Source organism: Myxine glutinosa, chromosome 2 (assembly GCF_964187855.1).
Source record: "Myxine glutinosa chromosome 2, kmMyxGlut1.1, whole genome shotgun sequence".
In the NCBI taxonomy this organism is placed as follows: domain Eukaryota; kingdom Metazoa; phylum Chordata; class Myxini; order Myxiniformes; family Myxinidae; genus Myxine; species Myxine glutinosa.
Window position 1 is genome coordinate 260,563,396 of NC_136262.1, and position 23,940 is coordinate 260,587,335.

Genomic DNA, 23,940 nt, shown 5'->3' on the forward strand with positions numbered 1-23,940 from the left:
GCGGCTGTAAGATTGTTATTGAAATTCTAAAGATACTGTTTAGATTTTGATGATTTGTGTGTGATATGATTTAACGGATGTTTATATAAATCATTTAAAATAAAAAAGCCTTCAATTTCTGATATTTTGCCTTTTCATTTGGGCCTCCCAATTGAAGCCCCGCCCGTAGGGTGGGTACCGTTGCTAATTAGCAAAAAACGATTTTCACGTTTTGGGTGACCTTGAGCTTGACCTCGGGCCTAGAGAGTTAAAAATTGGGCACAGTCTATTCCAGGGCAAGGCAAATATGTGTGTAAAGTATGGCGATGCTATGTGCAACGATGTAGACGTAGTACTGCGCACAAACAGACAGACAAACCAACCAACCAACCAACATACTTTCCGGCAAGTAACAAACAAGAAATATGTCGTGCACAGCACGATACTTGCGAAATCCCTGAAATAAGTTGATGGCCTATGATGACCTCAAAAATAGTTGGTGGTTGAATTCAGTGACCAGATAGGCAAATCCTCTTAAAATTTCATGTCAATCGTATGAACATTGAGGATTTTAGAAATTTGGTGACCTTTGGCCTATGTTGACCTATTCACCTTTTGACCCCAAAAACAATAGACTTCATGCTTATGAGTTATGACCAACTCTACTATTTGGTGAAGCTTCGTGAAGGTCGGTTGAAAATTGTGACCTGTAGGCGACTGACAGACAAACAAACAGACAAAGCCAAACAGACAGAATAACACACAAGACCAACCAATATAATTGAAAAATCTTCGATTTTCGCAAGTAACAAACAGACCGGGGTTAAAACATAACCTCCATCCACCTTCGGAGGCGGAGGTAATTATGTGACAAAACTCATAAAATGCACGTCATAGGGCATTAGACGTCCCAAAGGTGTGACGTGCAGCAAGTAGTGCTTAAAGGTAGCGACACACGGTACAACACATTACATCATACTTCAAGGCAGAGGATCCAAGCTCAAAGAGTAGGAAAAAATCGGGAGAAAAATTCCAAACATGTGCCTAAGTGTGCTGGAGTGGGAGGGGCATCTGGGGGCATTACCCCTGGGGAAAATATTAAGAGCACACTTTTAAAATCATTGTTCTGGGGCGTTCCGAGTCTGTTATTTCATAGGAAGATCAGCAAAATGCAACCAATAGAGAAAAACAATTTCAAATGAAACGATATTTACTTTTTATTTTATTTACAACAGATCTGCACTTTTTCTTTACTTGACATGCTATACGTGCTGGTGGCCTTTTTTTTACAGCAGGTCCTTGGTCATCTTAATAAAGTTCATGAAATACTAGCAGGAGTACCCGGCGTTGCCCGGTGATGTTCTAATCCTGTTGGCATTTTGAAAAAATCAAATTGGTTTTTTATGCCTCCGTCGAAGAAGTCACCGGAGGCATTATGCTTTCAGGTTGTCCATCTGTCCATCCGTCCGTGATAGGTTTTCGTGACCGTGATAACTTGAGAACGGCTGAAGGGATCTTAGTCAAACTTGGTGCAGGTATGTATAATGAGGTAAAGATGAACTGATTCGATTTTGGGGTAACGACGTTAAAGGCCAAAGGTCTGCAGAGAGTGAAGAGGCTGCTGCCTGCCGATCTGAGAGTTGAGATATGGAGCGGCAGAGAGTGGAATCATCAGCAAAGAGTCGGAAAGATCATTGATGAAGACCAGAAAAAGCACAGGGCCCAGACCACTGCCTTGAGGAACTCCAGCCTGAACAGGAAGAGCAGATGAGAGAATTCCATTCAGGGTCACACGTTGACTACGACCGGAGAGGAAGTCCGCAAGCCATGCGTGGAGATTTCCATGGATACCATAGGAGGAGAGTTTGGGGAGCAGGGCGGGGTGCCAGACCGTATCGAAGGCACGTGATATGTCAAGGGAGACAGCTCTGATTTCCTGTTTGGCATTGAGGACCTCCATCCATTGTTGATACAGCAGAAGCAGCATGCCCAGAGTAGAATGACCTGGTCTGAAACCAAATTGATGATCAGAGATCAAGCCATTGGAGAAGAGGAAGGATTTGATATCCGAAGCAATGATGGATTCCATGACCTTGCTGATGATTGGGAGCAGGCTGATTGGTCTGTAGTTGCAAGGATCTGTTTTTGCACCTTTTTGTGTAAAGTGGTAATGTTGGCTGATTTTCAAGGAGTTAGTCATTGGTGTTAGTTAGTCAAGGAGTTAGTCATAACCAAGTCTAGAAGAGAAGATACTCCATTGACTGAGATCCGAGTTGGGTTGTTGACCGTGAGCAAAAGAGAGGGCGAAGAGAACAGAAAGAGGGTGAGAAAGAGCGGCAGAGCAGGATTTTAGGACCCGTGGGCTGATTTCCGTCTGGTCCGGTTGCAGAATCAGAGTCGACGTTTGACAGAAACTTCTCCACCTTGTCGGGAGAGAAGGACACAGAGTCCAGGAGCAGCTGGGTACGCCTGGGTAAGGTGGGTACAGACTACAGAGAGAGACGGGTTTGGGACACAAAATTTTGAGGCAAACACAGAGTTGAGGCATTGAGCTTTTTCATGTGTGGTGTCAGCTGTGGAGCCATTTGAGGTAAGGGAGAGGATGGAGGGGGAACAAACACCAGAAACGGATTTGACCAGACGCCACCAGGATTTGGAAGACGGAGACAGGTTTGAGATTTCAGTCTTGAGAGTCGAGAGATATTGTTTCCTGGCTCTCCTGAGGGTAGACACACACCTGCTCCGTGCTTTGTGAAAGGAAATGAGATTGCCTTCCATTGGATTTGCCTTGCAGGAGGCGAAGGCAAGTTGTTTCAGGGCAACTGCCTCATCACAAGATTATGTGTACCATGGACAGGAGGAAGGGTATGACAACAGAGGATGGGATGGGATAAATCTGTGCATGAGAGATTGAGAGAGAGCAATTTACTTTGGAAGAATTCCCAGGAAGAGTTGATGTCAGAGGCAGTAGAGATGGGAGACCAGTCCAGATGATTGATGGCTGCTTGAAGACCGTGCCAGTTGGGCTGAGTGAAATGCCAGACTTGTCGACGCTGAGGAGGCTCTGTGAGAATGGCCAGAGAGATATCCACTTTAACAGCACATGATCAGAAGAACCGATTGGAACAGAAAAAGACCAGCAGACATTTGCAGGGAAGTTTGTCATAACCAAGTCCAGAAGAGAAGATACTCCATTGACTGAGATCCGGGTCGGGAAATTGACAGATTGTGTCAGTCCCAATGAGTCGCAGAAGTCCTTTGCTGAGGTGCCATGGCTGGTGAGAGAGGATCCCACACCCAGCCAGCTGGCATGGTGACAGTTGAAGTTGCCACATATGAGGAAGAGAGAGTTGGGATGTGTGGTTAGAAGTTGGTCCATGTTATGTTGTCAGACAGCGAGATGTAAATGGAGTCATCACTGTTTGGTGGACGGTACAACACATATGAACAAAAGGTGGGAGCGGAGGGGAAGCCAAAGCCAGAGGTACTCCTGGGGGTGAGGTGGAGAGAGGGCAGTGCAAGGAGAGTGAGGAAGAGAGTTTTTGATAAAGATAGCAACCACACTACCAGGACGAGGCTCAGGTCTATCATACCGGCGGAGGGAGTAACCAGGAAGAGATATTAAGGAACCAGAGACATCTTGAAGGAGGAAAGTTTCTGTTAAGCAGATTAAGTCTGGTTTGTCAGAAGCAACCTGTATGGAGAGATCAGTCATGTTTGAGCGAAGACTCTGGATGTTTGAGGTCCATACCGTTAAGGAAGAGGGAGGGGAGCATTGGATACAGGACAAGGGAGTGGAGGGGTAAGGAAAGATGACGGAGGAGAGAGGGGTAGGGAAAGATGAGGGAGGAGAGTAGGAAGGGAGAGCTAGGAGATTTTAGCTCTTTCACGAGCCTCGATTCAGTATAGAAAAAAAAAAAAAAAAAAAGGGAAGGATGAGGAGGACAAAAGGTTTGATGGTGATGGGATGAGGCACATCGAGGTGTTGATTGAGGGGTTGCAGAGTGAAGTAGAAGATTGGAGGGTGTGGAGGTAAGAGTTGGAAGGGAGAGGAAGTGGGGAGGCGGCAGCATTGTGGAGGAGGTAAGAGGCAATTTGAGGAGGAGGAGTGAGAGGGGAGAATTGAAGAAAAATGGTGAGAGGAGAGTTTTGAAGGGGAGGGGTGAGTTGGGAGTTTTGAAGGAGAGGTGTGAGAGGGGAGATTTGAAAGTTTAGAATGATTGAAGAAAATCGAACATTTATTACAGACTGGGTTTCTTGAGATTTTCAAATCAGAGATCCGTTTGAGAACGTTTGAGGAGGGATGGAATGAAGTGAGTTTAAAGAATGAAGAAAGGAAGAACTGTACGAAATTGAATTTTTTTTTTGTGATGGAAAGATTTAATGAGCAAATTGATTGCAAGCTTTTGAACAGGAAGAAAAAAAGTGAGTTGTAGTATACAATTGAATACAACATGGCAGGGGGAGTTTAAACATTCTAAAGCAAAACCATCGGGTCAACATGCGTACGCAGGCGGGGGAAGGGAGACCGCGAGGAGAGAAGGTAATTATTATTATTATTATTATTTTTCTTTTTGTATTTAAGACATCAAACGAAGGGTAAGAGGTTAGGGGGAAGGTAGGTCAAAGTTTTAGAACACCTCAATTTTTCCATTTTTTATTGAAATTTACGCAGTTTAATGTCTCAATGTACTCTCAAATTAAGCATAGAACAAATAAACAATTGGAGACCATTATAACCCTTAAAAATGTAGGTCTTTCCTTTCGAGAAATTGCAAAGAAAGCCAAAGTGTCAGTGAGTACAGTTTCCTACACCATTAAAAGGCACTTAGAAACTGGAGGAAACTTTGACAGGAAGAGGTCTCGAAGACCCAAAGCCACAACAGAATCAGAAGACAAGTTTCTGAGAGCCCACAGCTTGCGTGATAGGCGGCTCACAGGAGAACAGCTTCAAGCACAGCTTAACACTGGTCGAAGTAAGCAAGTCTCAGTTTCAACTGTGAAGAGAAGACTTTGAGCTGCAGGTTTGACAGGTCGAGTGGCGGTAAGAAAGCCATTGCTAAGAAGGTGAAATAAGAAAAAGAGGCTTGCCTGGGCCATGAAGCATCGCCAGTGGACTAGTGAAGACTGGAAGAAGGTCTTATGGACCGATGAATCAAACTTTGAAATCTTTGGTTCAGCACGCAGGGTTTTTGTAAGCTGTCGAGTAAGCGAAAGGATGGTTCCTCAGTGTGTGACACCAACTGTCGAACATGCAGGAGGAAGCGTGATGGTTCTGGGGCTCTTTTGCTGGATCCAGAGTCGGCGACATGCACAGAGTGACTGGCACCCTGAACCAAAAGGGCTACCACAGCATTTTGTAGCACCTTGCAATACCCTCTGGTATACGCCTAGTTGGTCAGGGGTTCATCATACAGCAAGATAATGACCCTAAACACACCTCCAGGCGATGTCAAAACTACCTACGTGGGAAAGAACAAGACGGTAGGCTTCAAATCATGGAATGGCCAGCACAGTCTCCAGACTTGAACCCCATCGAGATGGTTTGAGATGAACTGGACAGAAGGGTGAAAGCAAAGCAACCTACAAGTGCAACACATTTGTGGGAACTTCTGCAACAGTGTTGGGAAGAACTTCCCGAACAATATTTGATTTCCATTGCAGAAAGAATGCCACGCGTGTGTTCGGCGGTTATATCTGCAAAAGGTGGATACTTTGCCGAGTCAAAAATTTAAATTAAATTTTGTTAAACAAAATGATTCTATGATTTCCTGTTTATCTCCAATTGTTGATTTATTCTATACTTAATTTCAGAGTACATTGAGACATTAAACTGCGTAAATTTCAATAAAAACTGGAAAAATTGAGGTGTTCTAAAACTTTTGACCGGAAGTGGACATACCTGCGCCAAGTTTGACTAAGATCCCTTCAGTGGTTCTCAAGTTATCGTGGTAACGAAAACCTGTCACGAATGGACGGACGGCCTAGAAACATAATGCGTCCGGCTACTTCGTCAACGGAGGCATAAAAATATTCCATATGCATGAGACAAACATACAGCATATTATATTATCTATATCTAAATAGCCAAACTGTTTGGGCTAATGTTTTAGTAAATCGGAGGCTGGACCATCGAAGGACTGCTTTGCACCCATTGGCTGGACAGCTGGCCTGACTCCACCCTAATTAAAATCATGCACCGCCATACCATGAAGCAGCATAGATCGGCAGGCCTGAGGCCTTAGGTGTCAGTGTTAGTCCATGGCCCAGCGCAATTGGAATAATCCCAGCTATATATTATATATGATATATGATAAGCAGTATGCATGTTTTTGCTTCATGTACAGTGCATTCAGAAAGTATTCAGCCCCTTCACTTTTTTCACATATTGTTATGTTGCAGCCTGATGCTGAAATCGTTTAAATTCATTTTTTCCCTCATCAATCTACACTCAATGCCCCAGAATGACAAAGAGAAAACAGGATTTTAGAAAGTTTTGCAAATTTATTAAAAATAAAAAACTGAAATATCACATTTACATAAGTATTCATACCCTTTATTATGACACTTGAAATTTAGCTCAGGTACCTCCCATTTCTCTTGATCATCTTTGAGATGTTTCTACACCATGATTGGAGTCCACCTGTGGTAAATTCAATTGATTGGACATGATTTGGAAAGGCACACACCTGTCTATATAAGGTCTCACAGCTGACAATGCATATCAGAGCAAAAACCAAGCCATGACGACGAAGGAACTGCCTGCAGAGCTCAGAGACAGGATTGTGTCGAGGCACAGATCTGGGGAAGCCTACAATAAAAAATTTCTGCTGCATTGAAGGTTCCCAGAGCACAGCGGCCTCCATCATTCTTAAATGGAAGAAGTTTGGAACAACCAGGACTCTTCCTCGAGCAACCAGGACACATCTCCTTTATTGTCTTTTAATAACAGATTACCATCATAGCTGGACGTTAGTTGCTTACAGCCAGCCATATGGGTTTCCCCAAGGGGCCCTTATGGTTTGTTACGGGTCACCGATGTTACTCTGGGAGTTGTGCCAAAAGCATAAATGCCCAAACCCTCATGTTTTTCTCCTTTTAATACTAACTGTAGAATGTATACATCCTCAATTTTTTTAAACTTTCTGATCTACCTTCTGTTTGTGATGTTTTTGTATTCAATCTGATCTGAGCATGAGGCTAGCACATGCTTTATCCTCTAACTAGAATTTTTAGTCCCCCTGAGGCCTATACTAGTACAGTACCCTGAGGCCTATACCCCACATTGAGGCCTATACCATACCTGCCAACCTTTTTTGAAAGAAAAGCGGTAGGCTGGCGTCGCACGCGTCCCTAGGGGGGGCCGGAGGCATGCACCCCCGGAATTTTTTCCAAAAATTGAAGCAAAATGGTGCAATCTCCTGCATTTTGAGACCACAGTTCGCTGAAATATATCAACATATTTTGAGAGTGAAAAAGAGAAAACTTAACTTGGTTGACCTACTCACCAATCTTTATTTTTCTAAGACATCATGATCATCAGTCACGTTTCCATAAATTACTCACTGTCCAAGCTCTACATGTATGTGCCCATACATGTACACAAGAGTTTATATAAACTCACCGATACATCTTTATGAATGAAATGACTGGCCACTCTGATTTCATAACATATTTACAGTTTTCAGGTTTGAACAGTTAAGATGCACATTCAGCTATTCAGAGCCTGGTAGGTGGCAGATTTGGCCTACTTAAGAAGGTCGGTATCCGGCTTCCACGAGAAGCAGCTGACTCCATCCGGCTTGAAGATGTTCATCTTCCCTGCCAGCAAACCACATGCAGAGTGTTTCTGACGCCATGGCCCCCCAAGTCGTTGTATCCCCCATGACTGATGGAGAAGTCTGATCGACTGGCCCCCCAAGTCGTTGTGTCCCCCATGACTGATGGAGAAGTCTGATCGACTGGCCCCCCAAGTCGTTGTATCCCCCATGACTGATGGAGAAGTCTGATCGACACATATCACAGAAGGCATGTCCGTCTCCCTTACGCGAAGCCTTGATGCACTTGAACTCTGTTGTCCAACTTGGCTTAAACTTGTTGACCCAGCGTGGGGGTGGTTTTTTCTTTTCTGGTGTTTGCATTGTTGTCGTGCACTGAAGCGATGAGTACTCTCTGTTAACTGCAGTCTTTGATCATGAATGGAAAATGGCGCGTTGTCTTGAAATGAATGCCCGCTGTTTCCCGTCGTCCCATTGGTCATGCTTAGTTTGGAAGCAATAACCAATCGCTGACGAGATAACAAATCAAGGTCAGGCACGAGTTTTGTAGAATGTAGAAGCAGCCGCGTTTAATACGATCTTGGCAGTGAGAAACGAACGCAAAACTGAAAAAACACAACTATTAATTTTTTTCCAATAACAATTTCCAAATGCGGTATGTCTGACTAATAAAATCGGTATGCGTTGGGAGCTATAGAAAATCGGTAGGCTACCGCGCGAATCGGTAGGGTTGGTAGGTGCGCTATACTAGTACAGTCACTTAATGCCTAGCTATACCCCACAGTGAGGCCTATACTTGGAAAGTCGAGCTGTTAGGAATATTGTTACGTTTGTAGGGGTAGGGATAACTTGGTGCAGGTAGAGTGTATAGATTAGTGTGCTCCGACTGTCGTGAAGAAGAAGAAACCTCGATGTATCATAAGTAGGGAATTTGTGTAGACCGGATGTCGGTTAAGCTTGTATCTTCATCCCCATCAGAGGGGTGGGACTTGTTAATTAGCAAGGGATTATGGGTAATTAATTCCCTGTTTGTAATTGCCTCTGCAATATATTCCTGTGTTCCTTATGACACCGCACTAGACACCTATTAAGAAATCGGCCATTAACCACACTAATTAAAAATCAACCGGAAACCAGGCATCAAGCACTATTGCTGATAACACCGACTTGGTGAGCGTAGAGGTGAAAAAGATTTGTGAGGCCACACCTCGAAGAGCAGTGATTGGTCCGGGACTTGATTGGCACAAGGACTGGTAAGATGGGACGATGGTATTGGTGAACCAGGCACAGATGACGTTAGAGCCGTGCGTACAAAATAGTTGAACGGCGGACATTTTTTTCCCTTCTCGTTTCTTCTGATTCTGGATCCCATAGCGAATGGTTGCATTTTGGCTCTCTCAGCATAGACGTCCTCTTGTCCATCTCGTTTTGGAGTTGGTGGTGAATGTTCGTGGAACGTGTGGCCCTGAATGGGTTTCTCTCATCTCCTCTTCCTGTTCAGGCTGGAGTTCCACAAGGCAGTGTTCTGGGCCCTGTGCTTTTTCTGGTCTTAATCAATGATCTCTCTGACTCTCTTGAAAATCCTCTGTATCTCTTTGCTGATGACTCTACTCTCTGTCGCTCCATTCTTCATCCCTCAGATCGGCAGTCTGCAGCCTCCTCACTCTCTGCAGACCTGGACAAAATCACAGACTGGGCAAACAAGTGGAACATGTCTTTCAATCCTGACAAATCTCACACTCTTACGATGTCTCTCCGAAAAGACCGACTGGACAACCCTCCCATCCACTTTCTGAATAATCCTCTCCAAGAAGTTCTGTCACTCAAGCTTTTGGGTCTCACTATCTGCCATGATCTTTCCTGGGAAAACCACATTTCAAATCTGGCCTCCAAAGCCAGTCGCCGACTGGGCATCCTCCGTCGTGCGAAGTCCTTCCTTGGCACACCTGACCTCCTCATCACATACAAGGCTTTCATCCACAGCTCAATGGAATACTGCTCTCCCCTCTGGGCTGGTGCTCCTGCCTCACACCTAGCTCGTCTTCACGCTGTTGAAACCAAAGCATTCAGAATCATTGGAATCTCCCGCGATGAAGCTAACTCCAAGGGCCTCTCACTCACTCACCGCAGGCAGGTTGGTGGTCTTTCTGTCTTCTACCGACTCCTCTCTGGCCTTGCCCCCCCAGCTCTCTCTGGGCTCTGTCCCGCAAATATTCCTACAGGTCGCACAAGATCTGCCTGCAACCCTCTTATGGTCAAACTGCCCAAATCAAGACTTTCTGCTCACCTTCACTCCTTCATTCCTCTTTTCTCCCGCCCCTGGAACAAACTCCCTCACTCTCTTCAATCCCACTCCACCCTCCAGGTCTTTAAAACAGCTGTTCACCACCATCTCTGATCTTCCCCAATCCAAAACCTTGATCTTTTCTACCCCCGCTAATTTCACCCCAATTCCACTTTTTTGAAATACCAACTTCTGTCCTGGAAGTCCTTGGTGTCCTTGTGTTTTATACTTCTCCCTCCCCCCCCCCCCCCCTTCCCACGCCTCCTCCCCCCAAGCCCTCTCCCTTCCACACATCTCCCGGCTCTCAAATGTTGTGTTTGTGTGCTTCCCCTTCTCTCCCCATCTTGTTTTCCGCTCCCTCTTTTTATATATTTTGTTTGTCTGGTTGATTTGTTTGTGAAGTAAATGTCAGCTCTTTCACGAGCCTCGATTCAGTATACAAAAAAATAATAATAATAATAATAAACCCGACATTTCTCTCTCTTGTCTGTTGGCTCCGGAATTTGTTGGTGGGCGGTCGCTGTTGCTCTTACGCAAGGAAGCCTCATTGCGAATGGTCGTGGTCAGAGATCTTGCTAGTGGTCGTGAGGAGGACAGAAGTAGGGAGGCCTACTTCGCGCCAATGAGCACATTTCGCGTGCAAAGACGCCAAAGCCTCAGACGATTCTGACGATTACTGACAAGACACCCCAGCCGATTTAAGCTAAGTGCCACACAAATAACACATATTTATTTTCGTTTCTTTTATCCCTTGTCTGTATTCTGGTCTGTGTGGGAGCGATCCATTTAGGAATCATAGTTTATTTTGCCGTGTTTTATTTTGTTACCGGCATTTTCTTTAATAAAACCGGTATTTTTGTACAGTTTGAATTCGGTGTTGTGTGAGTTAATTTATTGCAGCTTTGAGGACTGCCGGTGGGATCCGTGAAGGTAAGCGCTCTTTGGCCTCTCCCTCCCCACGCGTATTCTCCACTAAATTTTGACTGTACACCTCGGAGTGTTAAGCTCATTTGGAAATCCGTTTCCTTGCAAGATTTTAATCACCAGGAATGCGACAATATTATTGGCATAAGCATGCAATGATAATTTAAGCCAAATGCACGAATCATTGTCGGGGGATTTGAGACACACAGGGCCTGTTAGGATATACTTCCCAGAAAATCCATAAGCGATATCTGTATAAACAACCACACAACAGTGGGCCAGAGAACAATGCATAAGAACACACATGGAAGGGATGGGGGGCGGCGGGGGGGGGGGGCTTTGCTGGAATCTTTAATTTTCTATCTTTAATTATTATTTAATCTTTAATTATTTAATTATTTGCTGGAATCTTGCCGGGTGCCCATTCCCGCGATGAAGCTAACTCCGAAGGCCTTTCACTCACCCACCGCAGGCAGGTTGGTGGTCTTTCTGTCTTCTACCGACTCCTCTCCGGCCTTGCTCCCCCAGCTCTCTCTGTGCTCTGTCCCCCAAATATTCCTGCAGGTCGCACAAGATCTGCCACCAACCCTCTCATGGTGAAATTGCCAAAATCAAGACTCTCTGCTCACCTTCACTCTTTCATTCCTTTTTACTCCCGTGTCTGGAACAAACTCCCTCACTCTCTTCAATCCCTCTCCTCCCTCCAGGTCTTAAAAACAGCTGTTCACCACCACCTCTTATCTTCCCCATCCAAAACCTTGATCTTTTCTACCCCCACTAATTCACCCCAGATCCACTTTTTTTGAAATTCCAACTTCTTTCCTGGAAGTCCTTGCAGTGTCCATGTTTTATACCTCTCCCACCTCCCCCCAAGCCCTCTCCCTCCCACAGATCTCCCGATGTCCCTGCTCTCAAATGTTGTGCTTGTGTGCTTCCCCCTCTCTCCCCATCTTGTCTATCGCTCCCCTTATTATATATTTTATTTGTCCGTTTTTTAAAATGTGATTAATGTTAGCTCTTACATGAGCCTCGATCTTGTATACAAAAAAAAAAAATTCCCGCGTGGAGTCGTGAGGTGGAACCTTTACAAGCCGAGCCTGCCCTTATAGTCTAGTAGGAAGACTAGGTCCCCCTGCACCCCCCGGAGATATACATCTAATCAGTGTTTCTAGATTGGAAAAAATGTGTAGAAAATGACGAGCTATGGCCCCAAGCTGAAAAAATGTCCCACATACCATTTTTATGCAAATTACTGCTGCCATTATCAAAAAAACGATTTTTGACATATCTCAGCCAATATTGCAGATAATTGAAAAATGAAGGTGTCTAGACCCATGTTTTGAAGGGCATAGATCATGATAGAACTATTCATAACATGATTACATGTGTCTATGGTATACTAGTATGCATATTAATGCTGTAATTACAAAATAATCAGTTTTACAAATGATAAGGATACGTTAATACTGCAGATAACTTAACATGGTACATAAGGGGTCTAAACCCAGGTATTTTCAAGGTTAAATGTCAACAAGATGCTCCTGAGTCTTGCATAGGGGCGGGACATTGGCAGTAACATTGGTACCACTCAACTTTTCTTCCCACCATTGACTTTGTATTGCGAGAGATTTTCACTTGCTTATTTAAAGGTTTCTCACCCAGCCCACGTAAAATCTACCAACTCCTGCTGTTAACTCCCAAACATATTTTTTTATGTTATCCAATCACAGTGCAGAAATGACAGACTAGAGATCCAAATTAGTGCTGCTATAGCTGCCATTTTACATTTCCATCCATGTAACATGCGCGCTCGCGCGCTCGTATCAATTGGTAATGTCGCGCGCTCGTATCAATTGGTAACGTTGATGTTATTGAATACCTCAGTTGAAAGTTCAGTCTTCCATTCCATCTGTGTGTTGTTCTTGGTATTCATCCTCCAATCTAGCCAGGTAAGATGCTAACTATAATGTTACTCACACTCTTGACTTCAGTTTCTGCATGAAATCATAAACAGGCAGAATAACAGCTGAGCCAGCTAGCACCATGTTAGCTAACGTTAAAGCTAGCCTCATCTATGTACAGTATGTTCCTAATGTCGGTGTAACTTAAACTTTTGTTAATGCCAAACATGAGACATATCTGTTGACTTCTGCATATGAATTGAACCAGAAAGAGGCACGACAGCTGAGCTAGCTACAGTAACTTAGCACAATGTTTCATTGGCCTAGATAGCTAACGTTAGTGTGGAAGAATTTAGATGTTTTAGCTATTAGCACTTTTGATGCCACTAAACATGGTTTAGTCAGCTAAAAAGTACCCTAGTGTAGAACATGACTCAGAACCTCTGTTACCTCACTGAAAACTCAGAGCCTCCTTTCACAGGCACTTTTAACATCATTCGTGATTTCTTATTTGTCATTTAACAGTGATGGTAGACATCGACAGCAAGCATGCCCAAAAGAAAACGGAGTGTAGAACCTGCAGCCCAAAGCTCTCCTCCTACATGCATCCTTCATGTACCATCCATGTCTGATCATGGGGATTTCACGCCCCTCCGTAAAATTAAAGGATCTGCTTCAGAAAAACTGCAACTGCTTCAAAAGATCCGGGATAGACGTCTCAACCAACCGCATGACTCCCCATGTCGTATGCAATCAGTATGTGATCAGATCCCGGCAACTCTTCCTGATGACCTAGAAAGAGTAGGATATCACAGCAAGTGTTATAAGCACTTTGTCCGCCACTTTCATCGTCTGGGAGATGATACAGAACCAGGGCCATCAACCTCATCATGGCATCACTCTCCTCGTAAACCAGGAGGTTCTGCTGAACCCATCTTCCCGCCAGAGTGTATATTTTGTGAGAAAGTTGAGACCAAAGATGCTCATCGCAATACTGAGAGGCCTACAACCTTCCCATCCTTTAAAAACAAAGAAAATGCATGGGAGCAAATCGAAACACGGGCTGAGAAAATGGGTCTCTATCGACTCCATCGAAAGGTGAAAAACAAAGACCTCTTTGCATGTGAGGCCAAACACCATCCGTCATGTTTTAAAGCTTTCCGCACAGCATTCTACAACTATGAGCGTGCGATTCACAGAGCCGAAGCACCAAAGGAGCAGGCTTGCATGTCAGCCGCCCATGAAAAGGCATTCAACTCAGTACTGGAACACATTCAAACCCAGGTCATCCAGCAGAATAAAGTTCTACAGCTTTCTTCCTTGCGCTTGCTCTATGTCGAGGAACTGAAACTGAATGGATATGAGAACTCAAATTATCGGTCAGAGAAACTACTGAAACGCCTACAGAATGACCCAATCAAGGAGCATATCCACTTCACGAAGGTTGATCATGACAAATGTGATGTCATTTCTTTCTGGCTTGTGCACAGCTCAAACATAACAGTTTCCAATGCTCTCGCACGAGCATTCACACTCGGAAGCACAAACAAGAACCAAAATGTTGCCCTCCAACTTCGCCACGGTATTCTACAGGCTTTCAGAGAGTGTAAAGACCAACCATGGCCACCAACAGCTGAAGACATGGAGCTCAATCCTGAAGACATCCTACCTCCAGACCTTGTCCGCTTTCTCAGCGTGCTAATGACTGGCAAGGAGGGCATCGAGACAGAAAAGGTGAAGCGTCTGGTCTTCTCCATTGGACAAGATCTGTGCCGTGCAGTGTCAGATGGAAAATGGAAGTTACCAAAGCACATTCTCCTCTGTGTGACTGTAAGGCACCTGTTCCGATATGCTTGCAGGTGCTTGATCAGATGGTGGCCAAGCAGCACTTTCTGTTCTCCACTGACAGTTACCATCCTGAGTCAATCAAAGCGCAGGAAAGGCTGAGGCGGGGCAGCTCAGAGAAGATCATTCTGGCTGGACCAGCAACCAGGAAGCCATATGACTTCAAAATGTTCCTTGCAAATGACGACAACAAAAAGCAGATGTGCCAGCTTCTTCTGAAAGTGTGGAGTGGACAAGAGGCAGCTACCAGGCTGGAGAGAACAGAGATGGCTGTGCTGATCGTGGAGGGGAAGGCCCACCAACTTGCCTCAACGAATGGCAAGGTAAAATTGAAAGCCCTTCGTGAATGGCGATTCAATTTGTAATTTTTCCTGAAAAAAAGGTGATTACCTGTGATGTTTGTCTAGATCTGAAACTGGCAGTGACTGGTGATTGAAATGCGGTGCCTTTTTGTGTTTCAGGTCGAGGTACGTGAACTCCCCACGATCTACAGCAACCAGGAAGAGACTGATACCAGGGTGGTTCTGTACCTCCATCATGCTGCTACCATCGGATACAAGAACGCTGTAGTCAGAACACCGGACACAGACATCCTCCTGATCCTGCTCCACCATGCCCACAACATCAAGCTGACGGTGTACCTGGATACAGGGTCAGGGAAGCATCGCCAACTTGTCAACGTCTCTGAGCTGGCAGAATCCCTGGGAGAGGACTACTGTGCCACTCTCCTGGGGTACTATGTGTTCAGCGGAGAAGACTGCACCAGTGCCTTCAAAGGGAAGGGAAAAGTCGGGCCCTTGAAAAAGCTGGAGAAGAATCCCAGGTTTCACAGGGCATTCGGTGAACTGGGTGACAACTGGGATGCCAACCCTGAGGTGGAGAGGCAGTTAGAAAAATTCACCTGTGTGATGTACGGCCAGAGTCGCGAGTCATCAGTGGACATTGTCCGTGCCAAGCTGCTACGAAAAATGGTGGGAGAGGACAAGACCCTCACATCCAAGTCCAAGGTTGATCTGGCTCGCCTTCCTCCATGCCAGTCTGCCCTGAAGCCGCACATCCAGCGTGTGAACCACCGCGTAGCATTGTACAAAAGAGCCGATCAACCTATCATCGAAAAGCCAAAACCTTATGAGGAGCAAGGATGGATAAGGACTGATGAAGGACTGTTGAAACCAATGTGGTCCAGTGGTCCCATCCTACCAACCTCACTGGTGGATCTTCTGAACACAGGAGAGCACGAAGAGGAGGAGGAAGAGGAAGGAGAAGAAGAGTTTGACTCTGACGATTTCGATGAAAATGATGATGACTGACTCAGTGTAGAATCACTAATGCTAATGATGTTTATCTAAAACAAGCAAGAGAAGAGTGGTCACATTGAGTGCTAGGACTATTTTGACAGTTGTAATATTTAGAAAAATAAAACTTTGTGTTAACGTCTGTGTAGACGGACCTTAATATGAGTCTATTATTTCGTAAAACTGTGATTATTTTGTAAATAAAGCACTAATTAGCATACTAGTATACCATAGACACATGTAATCATGTTATGAATAGTTCTATCATGATCTATGCCCTTAAAAACATGGGTCTAGACACCTTCATTTTTCAATTATCTGCAATATTGGCTGAGATATGTCAAAAATCGTTTTTTTGATAATGGCAGCAGTAATTTGCATAAAAATGGTATGTGGGACATTTTTTCAGCTTGGGGCCATAGCTAGTCATTTTCTACACATTTTTTCCAATCTAGAAACACTGATTAGAAGTATATCTCCGCGGGGTGCAGGGGGACCTAGTCTTCCTACTAGACTATTACAGTCGCTCCGACAAAGTCATCTCATCTGCCCATCTTTTTGTTTTATGTTGGAGACTCCAGGCACGGACTGCATAAAGCTCATCGAGGCCAGGCCTTAAATAAAAGAGAAGAAAAGTGTTTGATGAAAAGTGTATGGTGTTTGTTTGCGAGAAAGAGAGATTGGAGCTCGGCCCGGTAGATATGGTTTGAGCGAGACAGAAAGTAAAACCAGAAATCCTGACACGGAGAGTGTAAGATGGTTCCTGGCACCACTTTGATACTCCTAAGTCAGGGCGGTAGTACCACCCTGGGCGGTTGCTGTCGACAACCCGCTACTATCTGCATGAGCCTATCCAAAATGATTGTCTTAAGAAAGAAAAGATTATTCTCGAACTTCAAACAATGGACATTGTACTTAAAAGCTTCTTTGAAATCATGTCAAAAGGTAGTTATGGCCCCCAATTTGGCATGTTTTGAGGAAGGGGCCAGGCATCTTCCCTGCCATACATTTCCTCCTTGATTCACCTAAATAGCATTTTAATTATATGTGGTGGTCTGTATGAGTGTCTATGCATTTCCTGGAAGTGTGGTAGTAAATGAATGACTGAGATTATAGGAGGTGTTGTTTTTATATCCCAGCCATCTCATCCTGAGGTGGAAAAATTGTAGTCATCTTAAATGACAAAGGTGGATTTAGCCTGTCCAAAAGCTTTTCGTGTGTATATCTATATATATATCTGTGCAGTGTCTGTGTTGTGTTGTCCTGTGTTGTCTTGTCTTGTCGTCACTGAACTACTTTCTCAAACTTTTGTGAAATCGTACCAAACTTCTGGTATGCACATATCTCTTTGCCGTTCCACCTCATCAGCTGCCTTTGTTCGGGAGACGCGCTACGAGGTTCCTTCCACCGCCTGCTGCCATCTTCGCGGGACGTGCTGGGACCGTGGAGAGCTGGACTGGGCCGTTCCTGGACGACCACGTCGACGCCTTTGGCTGAACATCAACCCATCTACAATTCCCTGTTTGAGTGTGATGGGCCCGAGTCCGGGGGATAAGATAAGACTGATTAAGTGCTGCCCTGTGTCTCTGCATCCCCGATCATTTTATATACGTGTGGGAATAATTAAACCTGTGTTCTTCCTTTTTTCATTCGATCGTTCCTGTGGTTTCCTCATTGGCTAAGCGTGGTACGAATAGAACCGCTCGAATCGGGTTCCACTACTAAACTGCACGGATCACGTGGTACTCGATCCGCTCGGCGTACCCAAACCACACGTGGCTCGTGCGAGGCTTGCTTCCTCGCTTCCGTGGCGGTGCAGGGAATTAGGTACGAGCGAGAGTTGGTCCCGAAACCCTACTTTGTGTTTGCCCGGAAGGGACGTTTCAAGTCTCGGTTCCGTCAAGCCCAGAAAGAAGAAGGGGATTAATCCCTCCCCCCCCCCCCCCTTTGGTAAGGGGAAGAATGGTGGCGTAGAACCGTAACAATATTGTTACCCCGTGCACGAGAAATAGAGTTAAGCAATATTTGTTCGCTTATGTCTGTATGTCTGTCCTGTCTACAAACGTCAGTTTATAATCGAGGAACAAATTAATTTACATTAAATGCTGTTTTGAACACGATTCGGAAAACGAACCTGTAGTTTAGCACTACCTTGTCTCTTGCACAGACAAGTCTTGATCTTGATCGCATATGTGCAGAGAGGAGTGAGGTAATATTTTTTACTATGTTTACCTATCTGGCAGTCAAACACAATTGAAGATCATTCAAAACAGGAGACTTTATGTTTATAAGGACGTCACAAAGGACACAAACAGCCACAAATAACTAATGTAACGTTTTATATAAGGTGGTGTATAAGACGTGCATCAACAGCGGTAGACTTCTGGGAAAAAATTCTACAAACTTTAAAGTCTTATATTTTTATTTCAATTTAATTACAGTCACGTGAAAAAGTAAGTACACCCCATGTAAAGTTTTGACTTTTTCAACATATTTCAACATACAGCTATTTGATGTTCATTTCAACAATATTGATGGATAAAGGTGAAATAATATAACAAATATCATGAAACATTTACATTTTGTAGTCCATTGTATAATTTAAATAAACATAAATGCAAATTTCGCATGTGGAAAAAGTAAGTACACCCCGACATTTATCACTACTTCAAATACCTAAAATTAGAATCAGGTGCACCAGCTCAGGTGCAAATGATTAGAACATCGTTAGAGAGGATCTTGGAGGAACCTGTCTTATTTAAACCTCAGACATTTCGTTTGGTTTGCTCTTTGTTGTTGAAGTGTGCGGCGTCACCATGCCTAGATCAAAAGAGCTCTCTGAGGCCTTCAGAAAGAAGGTTATAGATGCCGACGAGTCTGGGAAGGGATTTAAAAAGATCTCCAAACAATTTGAAATCAATCATTCGACTGTCCGGAAGATCATCTACAAGTGGAGAAGATTCCAAACAACTGCCAACTTGTTCAGGCCAGGCCGCCCCAGGCGCCCCAGCAAGTTCAGCCCGAGAGCAGACCGCAATATGCTGAAAGAAGTCTCTAAGAACCCCAGAATGTCATCACGGGACCTTCAGGTAGCTCTTGCCACTGTTGATGTCAAAGTGCACGAGTCTACCATTAGAAAGAGGCTGCACAAATTTGATCTACATGGGAGGTGTGCCAGGAGGAAACCTTTGCTGTCCCGAAAGAACATCAGGGCAAGACTAACGTTTGCCAATGAACACCGAGGCAAAGACCAGCACTTCTGGAACAATGTGCTCTGGACAGATGAGTCAAAGGTAGAGCTATTTGGCCACAGTACCAGAAGACATGTTTGGCGAAAACCAAAGACAGCATTTGACCACAAGGACCTGATACCAACTGTAAAGCATGGTGGTGGAAATATTATTGTTTGGGGCAGCTTTGCTGCATCAGGGCCTGGGCAGTTCACCATCATAGAATCCACTATGTATTCTTCATTGTACCAGAGGGTGCTTGAGGATAATGTGAGGCCATCTGTCGGAAAGTTGAAGCTCAACCGAAGGTGGACCTTGCAACATGACAATGACCCTAAACATACCAGTAAATCCACCAAGGAATGGCTGAAAAGAAAGAAATGGAGGGTTCTGGAATGGCCAAGTCAAAGCCCGGATCTAAATCCCATCGAGATGTTCTGGGGGGATTTGAAACGAGCTGTGCATGCAAGAAACCCCTCAAACATCGCACAGCTGAAAGAATTCTGCATGGAGAAGCGGGCAAAAATTTCTCCCAGTCGATGTCAGAGACTGGTAGACAGTTATAAGAAACGCCTACTTGAGGTTGTTTCTGCCAAAGGGGGCAATACCACCTGTGAGAGCCAAGGGTGTACTTACTTTTTCCACGTGCGAAATTTGCATTTATGTTTATTTAAATTATACAATGGACTACAAAATGTAAATGTTTCATGATATTTGTTATATTATATCACCTTTGTCTATCAATATTGTTGAAATGAAGATCAAATAGCTGTATGTTGAAATATGTTGAAAAAGTCAAAACTTTACTTGGGGTGTACTTACTTTTTCACGTGACTGTATGTATGTATCAGCCTCGGTGGTGTAATTGGTTAGAGCGTCCACTCTGAGTCTGTTCGGTCGGTGGTTGGAACCCCATCTGAGTCATACCAAAGACTTAAAAATCGTGCTGCTTCCTTGCTCTTGACACTTAGAATTTAAAAGGGTAGAGCATGGACAACGCTGGGAAGGCAACGGCAAACCACCCAGTATAACCCTCGGCAATAATATCACATACAAAGGTATATCTGGCACACCTTTATGATGTCTCCGCAAGCGCACACACCTTGGGTACATGTAGAACAAGAAGATGTTGAGCAGAGAGTACACATCCACGAGGTAGTTCATGGCTGCAATCTGCAGGGCAACGCACAGAGGAGCTTCCCCAGACACACACGGAACCCACGGGCAGGTGGGGAGTCACGATCTCCAGGTGGACGGTGAGCAAACACTACGGATGTAGACGTAGAGACGGCACCGCACGTTAACCCGCACACGAGTCGCGTCCTGGCTCGGGCTACACGTACGGTCCTGTTTCGGGCTCACGTACCTCCTGGCTCGGGCTACACGTACCTCCTGGCTCGGTCTACACGTACGTCCTGGCTCGGGCTACACGTACGGTCCTGTTTCGGGCTCACGTACGGTCCTGGCTCGGGCTACACGTACGGTCCTGGTTCGGGCTACACGTACGTCCTGGCTCGGGCTACACGTACCTCCTGGCTCGGTCTACACGTACGTCCTGGCTCAGGCTACACGTACGGTCCTGGTTCGGGCTACACGTACGTCCTGGCTCGGGCTACACGTACCTCCTGGCTCGGTCTACACGTACGTCCTGGTTCGGGCTACACGTACGGTCCTGGTTCGGGCTACACGTACGTCCTGGCTCGGGCTACACGTACCTCCTGGCTCGGTCTACACGTACGGTCCTGGTTCGGGCTACACGTACGGTCCTGGTTCGGGCTACACGTACGTCCTGGCTCGGGCTACACGTACGGTCCTGGTTCGGGCTACACGTACGTCCTGGCTCGGGCTACACGTACGTCCTGGCTCTCGACAAGATCGCGGCGCAGGGTGGGCGGAGGTGGAATCAGGATGGTGGAAGGGGCTTGCGTGGGGCGGTTTTACCAAGAGGCCGCAGAAATGAGGAAGGGATGGTGTAAATATTCAGGGCTGCTTCATTAGTTTGTGTGAATGATCCTCCATGAGGTGTTCAACTCCCTTAGGATCGAAGCATCGAGTTTGTCATCCAGAGGCAGATTTGGCCGATGACGTCGACATGGTGAGGACCTCCACCTGGAATGTGTCACCTGGATAAGCTAAGAAGGGGACCGTGGATGAGTGCTGAGAATACATGGATTTTGTCCCGAGTGCCTGACAACGTGCAGGAACGAATTAGGGACATCAGGCATCAACTAAAAAAACTGGAAGCAATTCCGTCACCGGAGGAATTCCATGGAGTTCGGCACAAGGTGCTCCAAGCCTTTCGGATTTAATGATGTGGTGGTAATAATGGATTATAATGTTCATCACCATTAAAACGCGTGTAGAAATAATTTCACTCTTTAGCATCCTTGTCTCGTCGAGAGCGCACGCCGCCCCGTGTTTGCATCACAATTGGAGCATCGCATCGGCAGACATTGGCATTCTGGTCGCGGCCGCAGGAGGTTGCAGTTCCATCACGTCGCCTGTCTCGGGCTCGGGCAGCCCCCAAAGTCTGCAATAACACGCGGAATGGATGAATCCATCTGTCTGTCCATGTCTCTTGTTGGATTCCTAGCTCAGGCTCGGGCAGCCCCAAAGTCTGCAATAACACTCGGAATGGATGAATCCATCTGTCTGTCCATGTCTCTTGTTGGATTCCTAGCTCAGGCTCGGGCAGCCCCAAAGTCTACAATAACACTCGGAATGGATGAATCCATCTGTCTGTCCATGTCTCTTGTTGGATTCCTAGCTCAGGCGTGGGCAGCCACAAAGTCTGCAATAACACTCGGAATGGATGAATCCATCTGTCTGTCCATGTCTCTTGTTGGATTCCTAGCTCAGGCTCGGGCAGCCACAAAGTCTGCAATAACATTCAGAATGGATGAATCCATCTGTCTGTCCATGTCTCTTGTTGGATTCCTAGCTCAGGCGTGGGCAGCCACAAAGTCTGCAATAACACTCGGAATGGATGAATCCATCTGTCTGTCCATGTCTCTTGTTGGATTCCTAGCTCAGGCTCGGACAGCCCCAAAGTCTACAATAACACTCGGAATGGATGAATCCATCTGTCTGTCCATGTCTCTTGTTGGATTCCTAGCTCAGGCGTGGGCAGCCACAAAGTCTGCAATAACACTCGGAATGGATGAATCCATCTGTCTGTCCATGTCTCTTGTTGGATTCCTAGCTCAGGCTCGGGCAGCCACAAAGTCGACAATAACACTCGGAATGGATGAATCCATCTGTCTGTCCATGTCTCTTGTTGGATTCCTAGCTCAGGCGTGGGCAGCCACAAAGTCTGCAATAACACTCGGAATGGATGAATCCATCTGTCTGTCCATGTCTCCTGTTCGATTCCTAGCTCAGGCTCGGACAGCCACAAAGTCTGCAATAACATTCAGAATGGATGAATCCATCTGTCTGTCCATGTCTCTTGTTGGATTCCTAGCTCAGGCGTGGGCAGCCACAAAGTCTGCAATAACACTCGGAATGGATGAATCCATCTGTCTGTCCATGTCTCTTGTTGGATTCCTAGCTCAGGCGTGGGCAGCCACAAAGTCTGCAATAACACTCGGAATGGATGAATCCATCTGTCTGTCCATGTCTCTTGTTGGATTCCTAGCTCAGGCTCGGGCAGCCACAAAGTCTGCAATAACATTCAGAATGGATGAATCCATCTGTCTGTCCATGTCTCTTGTTGGATTCCTAGCTCAGGCGTGGGCAGCCACAAAGTCTGCAATAACACTCGGAATGGATGAATCCATCTGTCTGTCCATGTCTCTTGTTGGATTCCTACCTCAGGCTCGGGCAGCCCCAAAGTCCACAATAACACTCGGAATGGATGAATCCATCTGTCTGTCCATGTCTCTTGTTGGATTCCTAGCTCAGGCTCGGGCAGCCACAAAGTCTACAATAACACTCGGAATGGATGAATCCATCTGTCTGTCCATGTCTCTTGTTGGATTCCTACCTCAGGCTCGGGCAGCCCCAAAGTCGAGAATAACACTCGGAATGGATGAATCCATCTGTCTGTCCATGTTTCTTGTTGGATTCCTAGCTCAGGCTCGGACAGCCCCAAAGTCCACAATAACACTCGGAATGGATGAATCCATCTGTCTGTCCATGTCTCTTGTTGGATTCCTAGCTCAGGCTCGGACAGCCCCAAAGTCCACAATAACACTCGGAATGGATGAATCCATCTGTCTGTCCATGTCTCTTGTTGGATTCCTAGCTCAGGCTCGGGCAGCCACAAAGTCTGCAATAACACTCGGAATGGATGAATCCATCTGTCTGTCCATGTCTCTTGATGGATTCCTAGCTCAGGCTCGGGCAGCCCCAAAGTCTACAATAACACTCGGAATGGATGAATCCATCTGTCTGTCCATGTCTCTTGTTGGATTCCTAGCTCAGGCTCGGGCAGCCCCAAAGTCTCCAATAACACTCGGAATGGATGAATCCATCTGTCTGTCCATGTCTCTTGATGGATTCCTAGCTCAGGCTCGGGCAGCCCCAAAGTCTACAATAACACTCGGAATGGATGAATCCATCTGTCTGTCCATGTCTCTTGTTGGATTCCTAGCTCAGGCTAGGGCAGCCCCAACGTCTACAATAACACTCGGAATAGATGAATGCATGTGTCTGTCCATGTCTCTTGTTGGATTCCTAGCTCCGCTTGAGCACCCCAAAAGT

The 23,940-nt window shown here is 45.6% G+C and overlaps 2 protein-coding genes across 2 annotated transcripts in view; one reads left to right on the plus strand and one right to left on the minus strand.

The window, feature by feature from the left end:
* The window catches only part of LOC137420610 (gamma-aminobutyric acid receptor subunit alpha-2-like), a 189,528-nt gene extending 168,856 nt beyond the window's left edge, over nucleotides 1–20,672 (minus strand). Inside the window, exon 1 of the mRNA XM_078772492.1 lies at nucleotides 20,339–20,672. Within this exon, the coding sequence (XP_078628618.1) occupies nucleotides 20,339–20,400 (62 nt within the window). The 5' untranslated portion in view covers nucleotides 20,401–20,672. The remainder of the gene's footprint in view (nucleotides 1–20,338) is intronic.
* LOC144890963 (uncharacterized) lies at nucleotides 14,725–16,163 on the plus strand. The gene is made up of 2 exons (XM_078772842.1): nucleotides 14,725–15,034; nucleotides 15,173–16,163. Exons 1-2 carry the CDS (start codon nucleotides 14,738–14,740, stop codon nucleotides 16,019–16,021), a joined length of 1,146 nt encoding a protein of 381 aa, XP_078628968.1. The 5' UTR covers nucleotides 14,725–14,737; the 3' UTR covers nucleotides 16,022–16,163.
* Nucleotides 20,673–23,940: the final 3,268 nt, after the last annotated feature.

Bases quoted from the DNA above. Each gene is read 5' to 3' on its own strand.
- LOC144890963 (XM_078772842.1), top strand. From the start codon at position 14,738: ATGGTGGCCAAGCAGCACTTTCTGTTCTCCACTGACAGTTACCATCCT. The intron at 15,035-15,172 runs GTAAAATTGAAA...TTTGTGTTTCAG, and splicing joins TTGCCTCAACGAATGGCAAG to GTCGAGGTACGTGAACTCCC.